The sequence below is a fragment of the Labeo rohita genome, chromosome 21 (assembly GCF_022985175.1).
Source record: "Labeo rohita strain BAU-BD-2019 chromosome 21, IGBB_LRoh.1.0, whole genome shotgun sequence".
Classification (NCBI taxonomy): domain Eukaryota; kingdom Metazoa; phylum Chordata; class Actinopteri; order Cypriniformes; family Cyprinidae; genus Labeo; species Labeo rohita.
This window is the reverse complement of record NC_066889.1, coordinates 13785761-13810234: the sequence shown is the minus strand read 5'-3', so window position 1 is coordinate 13810234 and position 24474 is coordinate 13785761. Positions and strand designations below refer to the sequence as shown.

General features: G+C 34.3%; 1 protein-coding gene across 2 annotated transcripts in view; it reads left to right on the top strand.

Annotated features, from left to right (window-relative positions):
- The window catches only part of caln2 (calneuron 2), a 49613-nt gene that overhangs the window by 11835 nt on the left and 13304 nt on the right, over positions 1-24474 (top strand). For both annotated transcript variants that reach the window (XM_051093941.1, XM_051093940.1), the window contains exons 3-4: positions 2316-2459; positions 6149-6261. In XM_051093941.1, coding sequence (XP_050949898.1) covers positions 2316-2459; positions 6149-6261 — 257 coding nt within the window. The remainder of the gene's footprint in view (positions 1-2315; positions 2460-6148; positions 6262-24474) is intronic.

Here is a 24474-nt window from a genome sequence, read left to right as displayed (position 1 = left end):
TTTTGTGTTAAATAATGAACCACTGACTGGATCAACTTATCAATTCAATTAACTCATATTGAATGAAATCTAGTCGTCTGTAATAAGTCTTGGACATTTGTCTAAATCTGGTAAAAAGTCACATGTAAGGCATAAAAAGAAGCTAAAATATTAACTCAATAAATCATTAAGTCATTAAGAGCCTCGGGGCACATGGAGAGGATTGAGTTTTGCTAATGGCAGAGGAATTAACCCACATGTTCTAATGAGATTGACTTTTTGTTCTTTTATGCTTGGGGTCCCAAAGCCACCCAATGCTTTATTTTTCTTTATATACTATTTATTATGTACTTTCAAAAAGGTCATTGCTATATTTCAATTAAAATTAATTCTGGTGTGATTGCTCTATTAGTGCAGTTAATTTGAATAAGTGTGAACGCTGCCATCCGAACCTTGGTGTGCACCTAACAAGTGGACCAAGACACAATGCTTTAAGAGCCGGGGGTGAATTTTTTTTTATTTTGAAGATCACTTATTTTGTCTTCAGCAAAACATGTAAGTATATTCTGTAGCTTCTGAATGTACACATCTTCATTCTGTTCAAAAGTTTTCACCCCCGGCTCTTAATGCATTGTGTTTCCTTCTGAAGCATCAGTGAGTGTTTGAAGTTTCTGTAATAGTTACATATGAGCCCTCAGTTGTCCTCAGTGTGAAAAGATGGATCTCAAAATCATACAGTCATTGTTGGAAAGGGCTCAAATACACAAAAATGCTGGAAAGCCAAAAAATTTGTGGGACCTGAAGGATTTTTCTGAAGTTCAGCAGGCAGTTTGACTGTTCAGGACAAACAAGGGACTCATGAACAACTATCACTGAACAAAAACACAATAGCAAGAATCATGCATATGTAAACTTTTGAATGTGGTAATTTTTATAAATTCAACTATTATTTTCTCTTGGACTATATGTAAACATCTTTTATGTGAAATATCGTTTTCAGGTCAGTACTAAATAAAACAATAGCATGCATTTTGTATGATCCCTGTTATTTTGGCACAATTAACATTTTGCAGATTCTGCAAGGTGTATGTAAACTTTTGACCTCGAATGTACATCATAAAAGCGGTCAAATTAGGTTGTGAACTTATTCTTATGCCTTTTATTTTGTATCTTTAGCTTCTGTGTTATAAATGACAATGTGAATGCTGGGTAAATCAGGACTTAATGTCTCATTTTATTTTTTGGTCTGGACCAAAACCAACAAGAGAACTGAAATACAAGGGTGTACACACCCTTATTGTAGTAATGTCTTTTTATTTTATTTTATTTTATTTTTAAACATTAAACATATTTAAAAAAATTCAGGGTGCCTATTTAAAGTATATTATTACATTTTGTTTATAATCAGTTTTCACAAGATTAAGAAAAGTCTTCAAGTATCTAAAGTATGAACCCGACACTTCAAGTTAAAAGGGGTAGTTCACCCAAAAATTAAAATTCTATCAATAGTTACTTACCTTCATGTTGTTCCAAACCCGTAAGACCTTCGTTCATCTTCAGAACACAAATTAAGATACTTTTGATGAAATCTGAGAGCTTTCTGACCCCGCATAGACACAACTATCACATTAAAGGCCGAGAAAGTTGTTATTTTTGTTTTCTTTGTGCACCAAAAGTACTCCATAGCTTGATAAAATTATGGCTGAACACTGATGTCACATGGACTATTTCAACTTTACTTGGCCTTGAACGTGGTAGTTGCGTTAAGCATGTTATGAGCTTATAATAAAAGGCCATTGAGACTTTTCCAATGCCAAACAGAACATGATGGTTACAGATATTTTATTTAAAGGAATGCAACAAACATTCAGGCTTTGTGAAATGCAGGAAGCGCTCAGTTCAGCATATTACAAGGCGCACAGCACCTTTGCATCTTTATCCCAGAATAACACCTTGGTGGGTCTTTAAGACAGCAAAAAAGTGTAACACACCTCAGAAAAGATACGAGATACGTGTGTTATTTCTGTCGTTGGCGCTTGCGACTTGGTGTGGGTTGCTTAACCCGAGCTGAACTGAAAAACCGGCACTGATGCCCTTTGAAATGGTGGATAAACGTTCAGCACACTAAATACACGGCTTTAAAAACAGAATGAGCTGCATTTAGTATTTCTGCTGTTTGTGTGATAGCACACGGTGTTTCTGCTGAGAAAAGCAAGCGTTATATAATACAAACGCTTACAGATGACATGCACATTTCACTTGAATTATGAATGTCAATTGAGTTATGTTTACTGACTGTTCTGCATACCTATTTTGTCTCCTTTCTTTTTCTGCAGAGATCCGAGAGGCGTTCCGTGTTCTAGATAGGGATGGGAACGGATTTATCTCAAAGCAGGAGCTGGGTATGGCCATGCGCTCTCTGGGGTACATGCCCAGTGAGGTGGAGCTGGCTATTATCATGCAGAGACTGGACATGGATGGTGAGTCAGTCTCTTTCCACATCTTTCTTATTCTCCAGTTCATTCTGAGGTAGCACCTTCCACACAAACAAAAGAAACGTCTGTCTTCTGGTCATCTGTGAAAACAGCTTTACAATCTGTCACAAACCCCTTCCAGTCCTTGCTTTGGACAGATATATGATATTCTGACCAGTTCACGCTACAGCGATCATAGAAATGAACAATTTATCCAGCACTGGGGGGCTGTAAATACACCAGCGAACGAGGTGAATTCTGAGAAACCTGCATCTTACTCTGTGTGTGTCTGTCCAGCTTTAAGGGTCGCTCAAGGTCAGGTCACTGTTGACTGAATGGCTTGGGAACATGCATTGATTTCGCTCATCAAACTGCCCTGAAGGTTGTAGCTGTTCTTGATCTGCACATTTTGTGCAAGCAGGGCAGTTACAAGTATTGAATAAAACTCACATTATGGGTCTAGGAGGGGTCTTACTCACCCTCATGCCATTCCAAACCCCTAAGACCTTTGTTTTTATGTTATTTTTGTTTTCTTTGCACACAAAAAGTATTATTGTAGCTTTATAAAATTAAGCTTGAAGCACTGATGTCAGATGGACTATTTTAACAATGTCCTTACTACCTTTTTGGACCTTGAACGTGTCAGTTGCATTGCTGCCTATGCAGGGTCAGAAAGCTCTTGGATTTCATCAAAAATATCTTAATTTGTGTTCTGAAGATGAACGACGGTCTTACGGGTTTGGAACAACATGAGTGTGAGTAATATAATTTTCATTTTTGGAGTAACTATCCCATCTATTCTAAGATACAGTCAAACAAAATGTAATTTCAAAATATATTTTACCTCAAAAACTTTTATAAATGACTATTTGGGCTACATCTCAAGCTTTTGACTCTTAATCAAAAAGATGTGCTGCAGATACGAATGCGCCTCTTTACTGTATTTCAGTAATAAATATTTTAAGATTCAGCAGTAGAGCGGAGACAAGGTTTTGCAGCACAGTGGGAGCATTAGCGTGATAACAGCTCGCTCTGACTTATCACTTTAAGTTCCACTGCCGCTCTCTGCTGGTGTTGCCTTTCATACATCCCAGACCAGTAATTTCCTTTTTTTTTTTTTAAAGAGATTGAAAGAGAAAGACTGATAGCTGTTATGCATGCTCACCTTTGTTCACATGCCATAATATTTTCAATATTTTTAAAAAAGACTTGCAAGTGTAAGGTCTGGAGCATGCACCTTAGGACATAATTAGATTCAGTTTAACTTTAAATTATTTATGAAAACTTTTTTATTATTAAAAGTAGTAAAGGTAATAGCAGCTGCAAAGTGATCTGAATTTTAATTTGGTGATGTCTGGTCCATGATATTGGCTTTATTCTATCAAACCACACTGGAAACTGATGTCGAATGAAATGTGAAAAGAAAAATGTCATTGTCAGTTTCAGATGTAATGGTTAGATCAAGTCAGTTTTGAATATATCAGATCTGTAGCCTATTACTTAGTTCAAAGACCCTGAAAGGTTTAATTTAGCTGAAACGCACCAGGAAAAAAACTGCATAACGAAGCAATCAGCAAAGCGTTGCAGATTCTATTAAATTATAATAGTTCCTGACTTAGGTAGAGTAGATTACTGATCCCTGAAGGGCAATTAAAAATTCTATTCTGTTCCATTCTATTGTTTAACTGAACTTTAATCAGCTGTTCTCATCAGATGGAATGTAAAAAGTAACGACTAGCAATGGAAACTGCTGTGCAAAGTAACACAATTTCAACCAGTTCAAATATATGTAATTATTATTTTTCATGCACGTTGCCTGAGACCCTAAATAGTGTTCTGTGCTCATCTGTGCAGCCAAAGACAAAAAAAAGTTAGCAAGCTTTGCTTGAACTTTTGCCATGGCGTTAGAATTGGTACACTTTTGTTGCTTGGCGGTGCCATAGATGGAAACGTGCAGATTAACAGGCAGTAATATTATAATAAGTTGCCCTGTCTACATCACAGGGGGAGCGAAATCTGAGTGGCTCGTTTTTTCACATGCTTGCAGAGAAAGGCTTATCGAAACAAAGTAAATGGGTTGTCCTTATACATGCTTTCTGAGTTGCACTGGAGACTCGATTATAGCACCCAAACATGGAAAAAGTCAGATTTTCATGTCCCCTTTAAGTGAGTATTAGATGACAGCAAAAGTAATCCAAGTGTAAAAATAATGAGAAAACACAATTAAATATTTATTTCCCTCTCAATTTTTTCACATTTTGTTATGTTGCTTTAAAGTAACTGCTTTTTCCCCACACCAATCTATACTTCATGCACCATAGTGACAAAGCAAAAACAGAATTGTCACAGCTTCATTAACTTATTAAAAACTAAAAAACTAAATAAGTACATTGCTTAAATATTCATACCCCTAACTTAGTACTTAGTTGAATCATCTTTACAGCCTCAAGTCTTTTTGGGTATGATGTGACAAGACTTGCACATCAATATTTGGCAATTATCTGCCATTCTTCTCCTCAGAAGGTTTCTCCAAAAATGTGTGATTGGGTTCAAGCCCAGGCTCTGGCTGGGCCACTCAAGGACATTCATAGAATTATTTATAAGCCACTCTTGCTGTGTGCTAAGGGTCATTGCCCTGCTGGAAGGTGAACCTTCTGCCCAGTTTGAGATTTTGAATGCTCTGCTGGGTTTTCATTATGGCTATCTAAATATTTTGGTGCATTGGGCTTTTCTTCTACTCTAACGAGTCCCTCAGTCCCTGCCACTGAAAAATAGCCCCACAGCATGAGGCACAACTTACTTTTGGGATGATACTCTGCAAGTGATAAGCAGTGCCTGGTTTCCTCCAAACATGATGCTTGGAATTGAGGTTCATCAGATCAAGAATCTTGTTTCTCAGAGTCTAAGAGTCCTTTAGTTGCTTTTTTGCAAATTTCAAGCACGTTTTCGTGTGTCTTCACTGAGGAGAGGATTGAGTCTTGCCACACCATAAAGCCCAGATTGGTGGAGTGTTGCAGTGATGTTTGTCCTTCTGTAAGTTTCTCCCATCTGCATATATGATCATGGAGCTTGACTAGAGTGACCATCAGCTTCTTGGTCACCAGTCTAACCAAGGTCCTTCTCCATCAATTGCTCAGATTGGCCAGGAGGCCAGCTCTAGGAAGAGCCGTGGTTGTTTCAGTCTTCTTCCGTTAAGGGTAACGGAGACTACATGCTTGCATTTCTTTTTCTGAGCTCTACGGGCAGTTTCTTTTTACTTCAGGGCTTGGTTTTTGCTCTAAAATGCATTTTCAGCTGTTAGGCCTTTTATTGAGAGGTGTGTGCGTTTCCAAATCATAACCATTCAATTGAATTTGCCACAGGTTAACTTGTGTAGTAACCTCTACAAGCAATATGAATGCTCCTGAGTTAAATTTCAACTGCCCCAGATATGGTATGAATACTTATGCAATGGAATCATTTTTTTTGTTTTTAATACATTTTCAAAGAAAAAAACAGCAGTTTTTTGCTTTGCCATTATGGTGCATGGAGTGTAGACTGATGTGGGGAAGAAAGTAAAAAATTAAGGGGTATGAATACTTTCGCAAGGCACTGTATATGCAGTGTCATGCATTTACTTGAACTTACTGAAGATTTGTTTGTTTTTTTTTTTTAATTCTCAAAATTCTAACTCAAATGTTCTCTTCCTGATGCAGGTGATGGACAGGTGGACTTTGATGAATTCATGACAATACTGGGACCTAAACTTGTTTCTTCTGAAACCAGAGAGGGCTTCTTAGGAAGTACTATAGACAGCATATTCTGGCAGGTATGAAAGCATCCATCTGTTTTCTATATTTCAATGTTCTCTTCTCTTTCTCATTGTTGGGTTCGCATTTGTATTCTGAGCATGAGGATAAGATTACGGGTCACACTTTGCCCTCTCCACCTGCTTCCTCCATCCCATGACTACTGGCGAATGTGATTCTTCTTAGACTGTGGGCTTCAAAGTGAGTAGACAGATCTGCCCATTTCAAAGCGAACACGGGTTCATACAGCGAAGAAATCCCAGTTTCACTTCCAAGAGATTTCTTTGAGCGCTGAGGAAGGCATATTAATTGAAAGATTTGCCAGTTAAAAGGAAATGTAGATCTGAATTAGTCATCACAGGCAGTTTGCACTCTCTCTTTCTTGTTCGGTCTTCATCTCTGCTGACATCCTGTCTTGAGTTTATATTTGCATGTTTATGTGTAGCCTCTTTTCCTCGTAGAGGAAGCCGAACGGCGTGTGTAGGAGTGAGAAACAGCAAGGTCACAGACACTGGTTGTCTCGAAGGTGATTTAAATGCTCGTCTCAACACACCTTTAGTGGGACACAGTGACTCATAACTGCAACAGTAATCCATGTAACATCATCACACCAGCATACCAAACACCCTTTCCCCCTCTGATGTTATTATGAGGCCAATACAAGTCTAATAATGGCACAATGACAAAACCTCCTAGGAAATATTGTGTTTTGACAGAGATCTGATATTGGGATCATTTCACAGTTTTCTGCTAGAAATCCTACACTTTTCTTGCACAGTTTAGGTTTTTTTTTTTGAATGTGTGGTTTAACATGCCATTGTTCAAAAGCTTGGGGTAAGAATTTTTACAAAAGATTAATTCTTTTATTCAGCAGGAATACATTAAAGTGATTAAAGGTGACAGACTTATATAAGAAAAAGCAAATCAATTCTGTTCTTTTGAGCTTTCTGTTTATCAAAGAACCATGAAAAAAAATGTTTTCAACATTGATAATAACAAGAAAGCTTTTGAGCAACAAATCAGCATATTAGAATGATTTGTGAGAGAGATCATGTGACACTGAAGACTGGACAAATTATGCTGAAAATATAAAATTATTTCACAATATTAGTGTTTTTATTGTATATTTAATCAAATCAAGCCAGCCTTGGTGTGTATTAGAGACTTAAAATTTTATTTTTTATTTTAATTTTTTAAAAATTAAAAATGTAATACTACAAAATGAATAATTATTTCTCTCTTATGCTTACCAATGTTGCAAACTGTATATTTAATAAAAAAATAAAAAAAAAACATTAACATTGCGAAATATTATTGCAATTTTAAATCACTGTTTTATTTTATTATATTATCAAATGTAATTTATTCCTGACTTTACAGGAATGAATTACATTTGATAATATAATTTATTTGGAGGAATAAAGTTGAAGAGTTCAGTTTGTGCTGCTTCATATTTTTTGTGGAAACCATGATACATTTTTTTTTTCAGGATTCTTTGATGAATTTTTAAAATCATTATTGTTATTATAAATAGTAAAAATAAGTATTCATTTTGTAGTATTAGATTTGTAATACGTTTTTTTATTATTAATTTCAATTAATTATTATTTTTGTTATCAGATATTAATTAATCAAGATGCAAGAACTGAAATATGTAAAGGTGAAATTTATAAAAATCACTTATTTAATTAAAATAAGTGATTTTATACATTTTATAATATTGTAAAAATTTCTGTACATAAACTAAAATTTGGTCTCTTTTTGCCTAATTAACAAGCACAAGCGAATGCAACCATTTATTTGCCAAATATATAAATATATATTTATATATTTACAGTAGTGTGTAATTTCTTTTTATATTTTGTAAAAATACCTAACCACATTACAGCTTTTACTGTATTTTTAATCAAATAAAGTCAGTTCTGGTGTGCATAAGAGACTTCTTAAAAAAATATTTAAAAATCTTTTAAAATGTTAAATGACAAACATTGATAGAATATTATAAAATGTATTAAATGCGATGTATTAAAAACCTAATTCATAATTTTTACACAGTAGTGTTTATATATATTTATATATTTGGCAAATAAATTGTCACATTCAATTGTGCTTGTTAATAAAAAAAAAAAAAATATTTAATAATATTTAATATATTAAATATTACATTACAGTATTATATGCTGTATAAAATCACCTATTTTAATTAAATAAGTGATTTTATGAATACGATTTCCAAATTTTTCCTTATTAAGATTTTCCAATCTTGATTAATTAATATCAGATAAAAAAAGGTAATTAATTTTAAATTAATTTAAAAATGTATTAAAAATATAACACAACAATATAATTTAATAGAAAAAAAAAACATAATAGAACACAATGACTGATTTAAGTTAGGATTTCTCATTTAATTTATATCAATTTACACTACAGTACATCAATTCTACCCCTACTCCTGAGTTTTTCCCAAGGTTTTCTTTCAAGGTTAAGTGCATCTTTGCAGGCAGTATCTGTAAGGTTCCTGTCAAATACATTAAAAGCTATTTGCGTCATAAAACCATTCTTATAAATATAAACACACCATGTCTTTGACACTGATGTGAAGTGTCACACACAGTGCACTGGAACCGGATCAATCCCAAAAAGCGGTTGATTTTTAAATGGTTGCCGTAGATGTAACGTCATAAAGCAGTCAGAAGAAAGTTAGCTCTTATCTGTCAGCACAAAGAAGTTGTGTTTGTCCTCATAAGGGTGTCATCTCAGTGTGGATTTGCATGCTGACTAGGACATTTTTCATCCCAAGAACCTCGAGGCCCTTTGCGTAACATGAAAGACTGAGCACGTATTAGTGGGGGGCGTTTAAAAATGTTCTTAACAAGATTGTCAATGGGGACGTCAGAGTGGAGCCAAAAGCCACAGGCAATCATGGATTATTAGGAACACATAGGTATAAACAAGCTTGTTTTCCTCACCCTGAGGAACACAAACCTGGGAAGTGTGTATAGCGGTGGTGCCAACAACCCTGATTTGACAGTGGAAATGATTTGAGACAAATACAGTCAGCATTAACCTGTATCACTAACAGCACATTCTAGCCGTGATGTATAATTCACATGTTTATTTCTCTGTTGTTTCAAAACATCTATATACTTCCATCTGCACTAGAGATGGCAATGCATTATGTAGTCTGCCTATGTTGTATTGCATTACAAGAATATTTCTGATGTATTCTATAGAACTTGAACATGTATAGGTGTTTTTTGTATATACTGTACACTACCATGCAAAAGCTGAGGGTTGGTAATATTTTTTTGAAAGAACTCTCTTATGCTAACCAATGCTATTGTATGTTTGATCAAAAATACAGTAAACAGTAATATTGTGAAATATTATTTCAACTTAAAATCAGTGTTTCTAGTTTAATATACTGTAAAACGTAAAGTTATTCCTGTAATATTAGAAATACATTTAATTGTAGGAATAAAATTTATTAGTTGTGCTGCTTCATACTTATGTGGAAACCATGATATATTTTTTTTTACTGTCATTTTTTATCAGTTTGCTTTTAATGCAAGTATTAATTTTCTTGGAAAAAAAAATCTTACAGACAACATTTTTAAAATCAGCATATTAGAATGATTTCTGAAGGATCGACTCTAAAGACTGGAGTAATGATACTTTCCAAACACAGGAATAAATTACACTTTAAAATACACTGCTCAAAAAAATAAAGGGAACACTTAAACAACACAATGTAACTCTAAGTCAGTCACACTTCTGTGAAATCAAACTGCCCACTTAGGAAGCAACACTGATTGACAATCAATTTCACATGCTGTTGTGCAAATGGAATAGACAACGGGTGGAAATTATAGGCAATTAGCAAGACACCCCCAGTAAAGGAGTGGTTCTGCAGGTGGTGACCACAGACCACTTCTCATTTCCTATGCTTTCTGGGTGATGTTTCGGTCACTTTTGAATGCTGGCGGTGCTTTCACTCTAGTGGTAGCATGAGACGGAGTCTACAACCCACACAAGTGGCTCAGGTAGTGCAGCTCATCCAGGATGGCACATCAATGGGAGCTGTGGCAAGAAGGTTTGCTGTGTCTGTCAGCGTAGTGTCCAGAGCATGGAGGCGCTACCAGGAGACAGGCCAGTACATCAGGAGACGTGGAGGAGGCCGTAGGAGGGCAACAACCCAGCAGCAGGACCGCTACCTCCGCCTTTGTGCAAGGAGGAACAGGAGGAGCACTGCCAGAGCGCTGCAAAATGACCTCCAGCAGGCCACAAATGTGCATGTGTCTGCTCAAACGGTCAGAAACAGATTCCATGAGGGTGGTATGAGGGCCCGACGTCCACAGGTGGGGGTTGTGCTTACAGCCCAACACCGTGCAGGAAGTTTAAGATTTGCCAGAGAACACCAAGATTGGCAAATTCGCCACTGGCGCCCTGTGCTCTTCACAGATGAAAGCAGGTTCACACTGAGCACGTGACAGAGTCTGGAGACGCCGTGGAGAACGTTCTGCTGCCTGCAACATCCTCCAGCATGACCGGTTTGGCAGTGGGTCAGTAATGGTGTGGGGTAGCATTTCTTTGGAGGGCCGCACAGCCCTCCATGTGCTCGCCAGAGGTAGCCTGACTGCCATTAGGTACCGAGATGAGATCCTCAGACCCCTTGTGAGACCATATCCCGGTGCGGTTGGCCCTGGGTTCCTCCTAATGCAAGACAATGCTAGACCTCATGTGGCTGGAGTGTGTCAGCAGTTCCTGCAAGACGAAGGCATTGATGCTATGGACTGGCCCGCCCGTTCCCCAGACCTGAATCCAACTGAGCACATCTGGGACATCATGTCTCGCTCCATCCACCAATCCCATGTTGCACCACAGACTGTCCAGGAACTGGCGGATGCTTTAGTCCAGGTCTGGGAGGAGATCCCTCAGGAGACCATCCGCCACCTCATCAGGAGCATGCCCAGGCGTTGTAGGGAGGTCATACAGGCACGTGGAGGCCACACACACTACTGAGACTCATTTTGACTTGTTTTAAGGACATTACATCAAAGTTGGATCAGCCTGTAGTGTGTTTTTCCACTTCAATTTTGAGTGTGACTCCAAATCCAGACCTACATGGGTTAATAAATTTGATTTTCACTGATAATTTTTGTGTGATTTTGTTGTCAGCACATTCAACTATGTAAAGAACAAAGTATTTAATAAGAATATTTCATTCATTCAGATCTAGGATGTGTTATTTTAGTGTTCCCTTTATTTTTTTGAGCAGTGTATATTAAAAGATAAAACAGTTATTTTAATTAGTATAAATATTTTACAATATTACAGTATTTTTAATCAAATGAAGTCAGTCTTGTTGTGCATAAGAAATGTCTTACAAAGATCTTACTTAAAATGTTAAATTACAACATTATAAAATGTATTAATGAACTGAAAGCAAAAATAAAGATTGGCTAATGATAGACAGACAGGTGCAGGTGATTTACTAATAATGACAATAACAAGGACAGGAACCGGAACACCTTATATGGGCACATGAGGAAAAAAACTATAAAAATAGTCCAGGGGTGAGACATATACACTAGTGTAAATATATAAATATACACTGCTGTTCAAAAGATTTTGAATGTTTTTTAAAGATATTTCTTATGCTCATCAAGGCTTTATTTATATGATAAAAAATATGGAAATAACAGTAATTTTGTGAAATATTATTACAATTTAAAATAACTGTTTTTTTTTTCATATACTTTTTTTTATTCATGTGATGCAAAGCTGAATTTTCATCATCCTTTATTCCAGTCTTTAGTGTCAGATGATCCTTCAGAAATCATTCTAATATGCTGATTTATATTTTGTTTTTGTTTTTTGTTTTTTTTTTTTTTTTTTTTTTTATTTATTACATTACATTACATTATATATTTTTTGGAAAATGTTTTGGAAAAAAATCCTTTTTTCAGGATTCTTTGAGTAAAATGTAAAAAAAAAAAAAAAAAAAAAAGCATTTATTCAAAATAGAAATCTTTTCTAACAATATAAGTCTTTCCCATCACTTTGTATTAATTTAATTTTTGTATTAAAAAAAAATTATTTAAAAAGTAAATAAACAAATAAGTAAATAAATAAATAAATGACCTTAAACATTTGAACAGTAGTGTCAATTTTATACACTAGTGTAAATATATAAATATACACTGCTATTCAAATGTTTGGGATTTTTATTGTTTTTTAAAGATAAGATTTCTTATGCTCATCAAGACTGTATGTATTTGATAAAAATACAGAAAACAAAAGTAATTTTGTGAAATATTATTAAAATTTAAAATAACAGTTTTCTATTTTAATATACTGTAAAATACAATTTATTCATGTGATGCAAAGCTGAATTTTCATCATACATTATTCCAGTCTTTAGTGTCACATGATCCTTCAGAAATCATTCTAATATACTGATTATTATATTATATTATATTATATTATATTATATTATATTATATTATATTATATTATATTATATTATATTATATTATATTATATTATATATTTTTTGTAAAATGTGATACTTTTTTCAGGATCCTTTGATGAATAAAAATTAAAAAAAAAAAAAAGTCTTTACCATCACTTTTTATTAATTAAACACATTCTTGCAGAAAAAAATAATAATTTCTTTATTAAATAAATAAATAAATAAATGACCTCAAACACTTGAACAGTAGTGTATATTATTTTTTTTTTTTAATAAATGCTTTTCTCTCTCTTTTTTTTTTTTTTTACATTTTATTTATCAAAGAATCCTGAAATCACATGTCCAAAAAAAATATCAAGGAGCAAAAAACTGTTTCCAACGTTAATAATAAATCAGCATATTACAATGATTTCTGAAGGATCACGTGACTAATATGCTGAAAATTCAGCTTTGCATCACAGAAATGAATTACATTTTAAAGTATTTTAAAATAATAAACCATTATTTAAAATTGCAATAATATTTCATGATATTACTGTTTTTCTGTATTTTTTCAACTTTGATGAGCATAAAGACTTCTTCTCTGATCTCTTTTGAACGTTAGTGTATATTTACATATTTGTACTTGTTAATTAAGCAAAAAGAGACCAAATTTCAATTTATGTAGAGAAATGTTACAATATTATACAATGTACATATCATCTATTTTAATTAAATAAGTGATTTTGACCTTTTCGTATTTCAGTTCTTACGTCTCGATTAATTAACATCTGATAACCAAAATATCTGAGCAAATGTAAAACTGACTTGATGTTGTGTGTCAATGCCAAAAAAGCACAGGCCTTCTATGGCTCATGAATACTAATTAGGTACTGTAATATCAGAACTAGCTAATCAATAATCAGCCTAATCATTTCTCATCACAAGCCAAAAACTTTGCAAAATCACTTGTCTGTTGGAGACTTTGAGTCGGCCAAATAGCCTACAGACATAAAATAAATATGTCAATAATTTTTTAGTGCACAATATTCAGCCTACAAGTGGATTGGCTTATAATGTCCTCATGGATTTATTTGTTTGTTTAAAATCAGCTCTCTGTTTAGTATTCATGTGAGCAAAGGACAATACTCCTGTCTCTGTTGTGTTCTGAAATGAAGATTAACATATTTTTTAGACAGAAGGAGTGGGTGAATAAACAGCAGAGAGAGAAACTAAGAGAAATACGAAAAATGCGCTGAGCCAAAATGATAGGAGCATTCAGGAGTATCCCCAACAGTCACCACAGCATTAAGGAGTGTGTCTCTTTTTCAACTCGCCACAGCTGACAACTCAATTAAGCCGTGAATCAGCCGGGCGCTGTCCTCCTCCGTGTCCGGCCCAGATGAATGACACTGGCATCTCTCTAACATTGTCTGCTTGTATTGCCAGCGGCATCGATGCTACGCTAGAGCCATAACAGTCTGATAGTAAACTAAAAAGCTCTGTGGAGGCATTTAGAGCAGCATGACAAACAAACTCAGCAGGACCCGATGCACAAATATTCACTTTTTAGAGCAGTTTGTGCTGACGAGTGTACAAGGGAGATTACCACTATAGGCAGTGAATTTAAAATACTGCAAGCTTTTAATGCCCAAGAAGATGGCCACATTAGTGCAAACCACAAACCCAGCATTTATTTGATTAGAAGCACAGTACAAACTGTAATATTGTGACGCGTTATTAGAAATGAATAGATCTGTTTTCTATTAGAATATATTTTGAAATGTAAGCATCATTACTCCAGTCTTTAGTGTCACATGATCCTTCAGAAATCATTCTAATATTTTGATTTGGTTAGAAACACTATTAAAGGTTTTTGAGGAAAACATTTCAGGATTTTTCTCCATATAATGGACTTATATGGTGCCCCCGATTTTGAACTTCCAAAATGAAGTTTAAATGCAGCTTCAAAGGGCTCTAAACGATCCCAGCTGAAGAAGAAGGGTTTTATCTAGCGAAACGATCGTCATTTTTTTCGAAAAATAAAAATTTGTATACTTTTTAAGCACAAAAGCTTGTGTAGCACAGGCTCCGGGATGTGCGTCCATAACGCTACGAATTAGTGATGGGTCGTTCTTGAGCGATTCGTTCATTTTGAACGAATCTTTAATGTGACTCGGCAAGAACGAGTCGTCTTGGGGAGTGATTCGTTCAGTTGTAAATTATTTGTGAATTGTTGTTCTGGAAGTGGACTTCTCCTTTAAGCGAAACAGTTTGTCGCTTAATATTTTGTCAGGATTTTTTGATTAATAGAATGTTTAAAATAACAGTCTTTCTTAGAAGTCATAATTTTTACATGTACACTACCAGTCAAAAATTTTGAAACAGTAGGATTTTTTATATTTTTTTGTTTATTTTATTTATTTGTTGTTTTATTTATTTGATCTACGGTGCAGCAAAAACAGTACAATTTTGAAATATTTTTACTATGTTTTCTATTTGAATGTATTTCAAAATGTAATTTATTCCTGTGATTTCAAAGCTGAATTTTTAGCATCATTACTCCAGTCACATTATCATTCAGAAATCATATTAATATTCTATTACTATTATTATTTTTATGTTAAAAACAGCTGAGTATATTTTTTTCAGGTTTCTTTGATGAATAGAAAGTTCGTAAGAACAGCATTTATCTAAATACAGATATTCTGTAACATTATAAATGTCTTTATCATCACTTCTGATTAATTTAAAGCATCCATGATAAATAAAAGTACTGATTTCTATTTCTATTTTCTATATCCCCCACCCCCCAAAAAAATGCTTTTTAATGGTATAGTAAATAATGTTACAAGGTTTTTTTTTTCAGATAAATGCTAATCTTTAGATCTTTCTATTCATCAAAGTATCCTGAAAAAATGTACAAAATGTACTCAACTGTTTTAAATATTAATAATAATAATTATACATGTTTCTTGAACAGCAAATCAGCATATTAGAATGATTTCTGAAAGATCATGTTACACTGGAAGACTGGAGTAATGATGCTGAAAATTTAGCTTTGATCACAAAAATAATCACATTTTCCAAATAAATTCAAACAGAAAGCAGTTATTTTAAATAGTAAAAATATTTCACAATTTTACTGTTTTTACTGTACTTTGGATCAAATAAATGCAGGCTTGGTGAGCAGAAGAAACTGTTTTAAAAAACATTAAAATCTTACTGTTCAAAAACTTTTGACCGGTAGTGTATTTAAGTATATAAACATTACGTACGTATGTATGTTTATATTATTTACTTGCGCAAAGACATAATTTCAAAAACATTTATTTCCAAACGTGATTTTCCCCCCATTTTTAATTGTTTTACTTTAAGGTTAGATTTTTGTACATTGTTTTGAATGAAACATCAAAAGGATAAACAATGCTGATTTATTCTCTTAGAATTATTTGCTCATATTTCCCAAGGAGGCCAAAAATTGTTTATCCGTTTGATGTTTCCAAAAACATTATTTCATAAAGTGACCCCCACCACCACCACCACCATTTTCATTGTAGAAAAACAATTTAAAAAGGGATTAAATAAATGTTTTTCTCCATGTTGCCCACAATTATTAGCACCCCTAGAAATTCTTATGAATAAAATATTTCTGAACTATTTCCCCATTTACATATTTCAGCACACCAGAGTGATTAGGAGCATGAAATTGTCCAGCCATGACTTTCTCTTTCACAGCAATGTAAATACGAGGGAACACAAAGGCCGAATTCCATTAATCATCCATCACAACAAATAAAACAAAAGAGCAGCAAAAGACTGTTGCGCTTTACAACATAGAAGGTGACTGTAAGAAAATAGCTAAAGCATTGAAAAGATTCACAGTTGAAGAACTGCAGAAATGAGTTAGGCCAAAAAACCTCAAGAAATATCAAACAGCTCCTACATCACCACAAGTTGTTTGGGAGGGTTTCAAGAGAAAAAGTTTTCTGCTTTCTTCCAAAAACAAACTCCAGCTTATTCAGTTGCCAGACACGACTGGAGCTTCAAATGGGCCTGGATTCTGTGGTCAGATGAAACACTAAAAAAAAATAAATAAATAAATAACACGTGAGATGGATTTTCTATGTTGTGGGCCTTATCTGCCTCAGGTTCTGGGCATCTTGTTCAGATACATGGCATCATGGATTCTCTCAAATGCCAACAGATAAAAAATCAAAACCTTACTGTTTCTGCTAGAAATCTTATAATGGGCAATAGCTGGATCTTCCATTAGGACAGTGATCCAAAACAAACATTAAAATCAACATCAAAATCTAGTTCTCTGACCTGAACCCTATAGAAAAAGAGTGGGGTGAACTGCAGAGAAGAAGCACCAACATGGACCACAGCATTTGGAATGATATTCTGCATGAAGCAATGGTCTCTAGTTTCTTATCAGGTGTTCTCAAACTCATCAGGCTTTATAGGAGAAAACTCAGAACTGTTATGTTGGCAAATGGAGGTTGCAAAAAGAATTGCACAAAAGGGGACCAGTAATTGTGGCCGGTACGTATTCAAGAAGGGGCTACTTGTACTAAGTACAAATAATGACATGCTATTTACACTGAGTACAAATAGCAATGGATTCTATTTACACTAAATGAAAATAGCAGCATTTTCTTAGCAATATGCTGTGTAGACAAATTGCAACCTGATCTCATGACAAAAACATACCAGTGGGAATGTTTTCGCAAGACGCGAAATATGTACCGCCATGTACGCTTCGTGACATGTTCGATGTGAAATGTCCACTGAGTGGTGCTAAAAGATTGTTCGTTTTTTCGTACATATGGTACATTTTATGTGATGTCGGTTTTGTACTTGTCACCGCAGTTCTGACTTGAATTGTCCATTAAGTAGCGCTATAACTCTAATGCTCCATGACGTTTTAAAATAACGTAGCATCTGCACTACACCTAAACCTACCCTATAGTATGAACAACAGCGAATGTGACGTAAAAATGCAATTACAAACATGCTGTTTAGCTTTATTTTTCAATCTCTCATTTTTCAGCTCTTTCATTGTGAGTCATGTTTTTCACAGGATTTGTACCCAAAGATTCTGCATTCTAAGTCCAGTTCTATGCAAGCTGAGCTACTGAGCAAGCTTGTTATGTCTGGAAAGCATATCATATGGAGCTGTAATCATAACTACCGTGTATAAAAATGATTAAAACTGCTTGCTGTTTTGCCGTGTTTATTTCTGTTGGAAACTGCAGTGATATGTAGTTATTGGTACGTATTTCGCATCTTGTGAAAAAGTTCCCACAGGTACGTTTTTTGAGTCTAAATGTTTAATTTTACTAAAATTATTAAATGCCGATAACCGATAAATACCTGTGAGGCATGTTATTTAACACTTTTAATTGATTTACTTAATTTTATTGAAAATAGATGCCTTTCTGATCTGATATGTGATGTGAAAAGGGAGAAGAATGAGTTTGGCAAAACTCATTCAGGTCGTTCGCGTCAAAAAGCCATTGCCAGCACTTTACTACCTACACCACTGGACCTGTTGTTGACAGCCTATTTTGCAAGGTTGTCTAGCGCAATCACACATTGGTGGGCAGAGTTAGTGTAAATAGCTTCTGCCAACAAGTGTAAATCAGCATTTTTTCAATTCCAGTCCTCGTGCCCCACCACTCTGCATATTTTATATGTATCTCTTTTCACAAATGCCGTTTGTTCTATTGGAACGTAAGTGCCCTGCGAAGTGGACATCACCGGATCTTCCGGCATGATTCCAGTGCGAAGTGAGCATATATGTTCCATTTAACAGTTATTAAAGCGTGCAAGACATTAATTTAAATTGTATTTATTTACAGATGCATTTATGTCGCACTTTACACTTCTCTAGTAAGATTCGTCTGTGTGTGAAGACACTGCAGTCCATGAGTAAATGTCCCAAAGTGAAGCAAACTTCAATGGATTTCCGCTGCTCAGAGAGTAGGGAACAATGAATACTGTGTAGGGACCATGTCAGTTGGAACACAGGTTATTAGAATCAGGTGCGTTAACTAAGAGAGACATACAAAATATGCAGAGCGGTGGGGCGCGAGGACTGGTCTAAATAGACAGTCTGAATAAATTATTTAACAATTACATTTTCTGAGTGTCTATTTACAGTAAATTCAAATAGCCCGCCTTGTTGGCAGAGGCTACTCACGCTAACTCCGCCCACCAGTGTGTGGTTGCACTAGACAACATGACAAAAGACATAAATAAAAATGCGGTAAAATTCATTGACTTTTTGACCCGATTGACACGAGTTCGAATCCACCTTTTGCCAAACTCGTTCTTCTCCCTTTTCACATCACATATCAGATCAGAAAGGCATTTATTTTCAATGAAGGAAATGATCAAAAAAGTGTAAAATAAAGTGCTTCACGGGTGTTTATCGGTGTTTATTAGGGTTGTCCCAAGGTGGCTTTCATTTAATAATTTTAATAAAATAGACAATTTACACTCAGCACATTATTACATACTGTTTTATAATGCACTACAATACTGAGGTGCAAATATCTGACACTAAGTAGAATAAATTCTACTAAGTAGATTTTCTCAATATTTAATTTTTTTGCACCCTCAAATTCCAGTTTTTCAAATAGTTGTATGACCAGTATTGTCCTGTCTAACAAACCATAAATCAATGGGGAAAAGCTTATTTATTCAGCTTTCAGGTGATGTATAAGTCTCAGTTTCAAGAAATTTACCCTTATGACTGGTTTTGTGGTCCAGGGTCACATATTTGCCAAGGGGGGAACAATTTCCTTAACCGCAACTGTATATTTTGGCTTTGGTGGCTTAAGTTTCCTATATTTTTTTAGTCTGAGCTCCTAATTCAAAATGAATATGATTAGTGGTCATAACTTTAAAAATCTTATCACAAAAGAGTTTTAATGCTGGTAAAACAAGGAGTTATTTTGTTGTTGTTGTTGTGTTTTTTCACTGTTGCTAAAAATAAACTGATTGCATCAGGGCGTCATATATCACATCATGAACAAGATGACTGAATGCCTGTCAATGCATGCATCACTCCAAATTCAGACAATTTCTGACGCGGCTTTCCAAACATCATTTGTCTATTATATAGCAGCATGTGGGCAGAAATCTCTCATAGCAGTGTTAACTTCTCCATCTTGCCTGTACTCGACAACATGTGCTCCCATATCTTTGCTCCCATTGGCAGTCGCGGCTCATTTGCATAAAGTGCAACTTTTCTCAACTCTGTCGCATCGCCGGACACGCCCACGGCTGCTCAGTGTCGGCGGAAATCACAAACTTCTGGTCATTTTATCACAGCAAATGGCTGCATGTTAAAACGCAGCTCTTTGAGAAGAGAAATGTTTATGTACGTAGGTTAATAGCACCTGTTTTCTGCTTGTAATTCTGGTCTGGAGTTATCCTGCTGATTGTCTTCTATCCTCTAGGACACTTCAGCTAATGGAACGGGGATGAAAAGTAGGACAGATGCATTGCTTCTTTCACACTGGCGGTCATTAACATGATGAGATAACAATCAGGCCTACGAGCAGATGGGTCCTAACTGTGTCAAATGTCACATGTGGAGACTGTGACAGAGACACTGCATTGGTTATGTCTTAAAACTCGTAATCAGCTCGTCACCCTTGTCGGTTATGAATGCCGAATACTGCATGCATACATGCAAAACTGAATGCGTGTGTGTGGTAATGATCAGCAATTTAAACCAATATTTAGCCAGGTCATAGTGCAAGTACTTGATCTACTATAGCTGCTGTTAGAGTAAGTAGAGGTAATATTGGCCCAGGATTTGTGGAGCTGAATGAAAATGAGTTCGTTCGAAGTAATGGATGGCTGCTAAACCCCAGACCCTCCTGTTACAATCGCCCTGCTCCCAAACGCACCATTCACGCCCAAATGCCATCTGTTCAGTTCACACTTCCCAAAGTGACAGTTGCAGAACTGGCAGCTGAATTACAGGCTGTTAGTGCCTTGGAAATGATTTCACAGAAGACAGTTGTACGTGTCTGTGAGTGTGTGTGTTTTGTGTGTGTACTTGTAGTTCAAGGGTATAGATCATGTTATAGTAGGGGCATATCACTGCACTTCCTCAAATGATTTTTCAGCGCTTTTTTGGCACGCAGTAACAAGATGTTGGAGTCTCTGATAAGACACCACAGACGGTCCCCCCTGATGTCTTGACGGAGTGATATAGTATCGATTGGCAGACTGTATGAGATATTCTGAATCATCTTGTCTTGATTAAGGATCGGCTTACTTAGATTGAGCTGTGGCTTTGAGGGGCCACTGAAAAAAATAGCCTGATAAAAGCACCAGATAAAAATAGGTCTGTCAAATGAGCACTTTAGTTGAATACGGTTATATATTTCTTAAAATTAACATATTTAGTCATGTCTGACTCGTATATTCCAGATTGAGATATTTTCCTTCAATGGAAGCAGTTTGAGCTGAATTACAGAGAAATACCTCCTAAATGTGAAGTAGGTTTTTTAAATCCACAGACTGTCCAGAGAGAAATAATAATAATAATAAAACAATATTTTGGGTCACAATAATGTATTCGAATTATGTGTTAAGTATATTATGTTTTGAGTCCACAAATAATAATAATATTATTATTAATAATAATTATTATTATTAATAATAATAATTATTAATAATAATAATTTAAAATATCATTATTATTATTATAAATAAAACAGTGACATTTTGATGTCTAATGGGCCTTTTTGTAATATATATATATATATATATATATATATATTGACTTCTAAAGGGTCACAATAATGTTTTTGAGATATGTTTGAAGTATATTATGTTTTGAGTCCACAAATAATAATAATAATAATAATAATAATAACAATAATAATAATTTATTATAATAATAACAATAATTTAAATATAATTATAAATAAAACAGTGACATTTGGATGTCTAATGGGTCTTTTTGTAATATATATATATATAGACTTTTAAAGGGTCACAATAATGTTTTTGAGATATGTTTGAAGTATATTATGTTTTGAGTCCACAAATAATAATAATAATAATAATAATAATTATAATAATAATAATTTAAAATATTACTATTATAAATAAAACAATGATATTTTGATTTCTAATGAGCGTTTTGTAAAATAAAATAAAATAAAATAAAAAATATATATTTTGACTTCTAAAGGGTCACAATAATGTTTCTGAGATATGTTTGAAGTATATTATGTTTTGAGTCCACAAATAATAATAATAATAATAATAATAATAATAATAAACAAGTAATAATAACAATAATAATTATTATTATTATTATTACTATAAATAAAACAATGATATTTTGACTTATAAAGGGCCTTTTTGTAAAAATAAATAAATAAATAAAAAACAACAACATTTGACTTTTCAAGGATCATCATAATGTATTTGAATTATGTTTGAAGTATATTATGTTTTGAGTCCAATAATAATATAATAATAATATGATTATTATGATTATTATTATTATTAGAAATAAAACAATAATATTTAGACTTCTAAAGGGCCTTTTTGTAGAAAAAAGTAAATCTAAAAAGAGCTATAATTAATTTATTATTATTATTATTATTATTATTATTATTATTATTATTATTACTATAAATTAAACTATATTTTTACTTCTAAATTGCTTTTTTTTTGGTAATTTGCGTGGCTGCCATAGTAATGTCTTTAAAACAATCTAATCTGATAAATATTGACAACATGCTATTATTTAGATTAAATTTGGTAAGTTGCATGAAATTAATTTGAGTCCAATTCATTTTTAATACACTAAGAGCACTAGTAAAAGCATATGACAATTTTTTTTGACCATTACAAATAACTTAATAAATACTAACTAGTCCATCAAATTTCAGTATTTCTATGCTGCGTCCGTAGAGACATTCGCTCTTCTCTCTTCACATCACGCCAGTGTAGCTTATCGCTCCATATCAGCATTAATGTGTCTCTGAGTTATAGAGGGGAGCAGGCAGACAAGGAATAGGGAGGAAAAAGAGCCGAGCTCCTATTTCATTGTGACAAATGTGTCTGGACACCTTCAACACGACACTTACCGCCCCGTCCCTCGCTCAGTGGGTCAACCAAAGACATCAGCCTCTGACAGATTTCTTCATGGCCCATCTCCCCCAGCGTGCAGATCCGCTTAGCCGTATGACATGAGAGCTGGCCACAAACCAGACACACTTTTAACACCACGTCTAGGTTTATAGCAGTCAAAGAACTTGAAATATTAAGACAACTGCTCTGCTCCAATACCTAATGAGCTGCCTATAGAAATGGCATTTTAAATCATCATACGAGATCGGCAACTTAATTAAGCTGCTTTTTGATATACACCTTTTCTATGGCAGCATCGCAGACATAATTCCCAGAATCAATTGGAATATTGATTATACATTAACTGATATTTCATTTAAAATTGAGAAGTTTTAATAAAAACAGTTCAGACTAATGAAAAATTGATCAGGTTAATCAATATTTGTGTGTGCAGTGTATTTTTATGATTGAGTGTCATTTTATTAGTTTAGCAACATGCTGTTTCTACCTGATTTAATCGATAAAATAAATGTTTTGTTGGTATAAATACATTTAGATGGATTCAGTGATGTTAAATAATATTTCTGAATTGAATAATTCGATTTTTATGACATGTTCCCTATGTACACTGAGGCAATTCACTGGGTTTTCAAACAGATTTAGTATATTGTATTTACGAAAGGCATGGTTTGAATACAAACTGTGTACGTTTGTGTAAATTATCACAAAAATTTGGCAGTAAAACAGGCATTTTAAATCTATGAATTAGTTTATTATTATGAATTTGTTTGTTCTGTCGTTCTTTATGAGAGCTCTTCCAAATCACTTCACAGTGGTATTTTTATTCTCACATTAATCATGTACCTGCCATCAAAACGGGAACGTTTGGGTAATTGAGACGTTAATCACCTGCTTTACTGGGCGGTTGTTCAGGATTGATGGTCAAAGATGAGAATCAATACAGGCTTTCAGTGCCGCCACTGCAAAATAAGCAACACAGTAAGTGTAAATCTGTAATAATCAGAGGCCGCTCAAATGCCTGTCAGATCAAACAGACTGCGTGGATTACAGCCAGGAACACACACACACACACACAAATATTAGCATTTATTCACGCAGCACAGACCTCCTAAAAGATTACTCCTTTATTGATGTCATAAAGTCAAATGAATGCGGATGAAAAGGAACGTATCGTGTGACAATATTATTTTTGGTATAAAAGAGCAATTTCCTTCACTGAATTTATCATTTCCATGCTTTAGGCATAGTTCACACAGAAATTAAAATTTTGTCATTCATTACTCGGGCTGTGTATTGCCAAGAATCTGGCTATACGATACGTATCACGATACAGGGTTTGTGATACGATATGTTGTGATACCGTAAACAAGGCGATATATTGGGATATTTCTTATTTTATGAATAGGACATCATTTTAGGAAAGCTGTTTCATGTTACTGAATCACTTTTTGTGCAGTACGAGTAAAGGGGAAAAATAAAGTGCTTGCATGATTCTTTAGTTATTAAATGTATAAAATGTAAGCTTTTATAAACAGACCATATATTTTTTTAGACCCTGCTTTACAATTTAAGTTTACATTTGTAACCATGTCAGATCATTTTGATCTGAACTTAAGAATTAGATCTGCTTAATATCAAT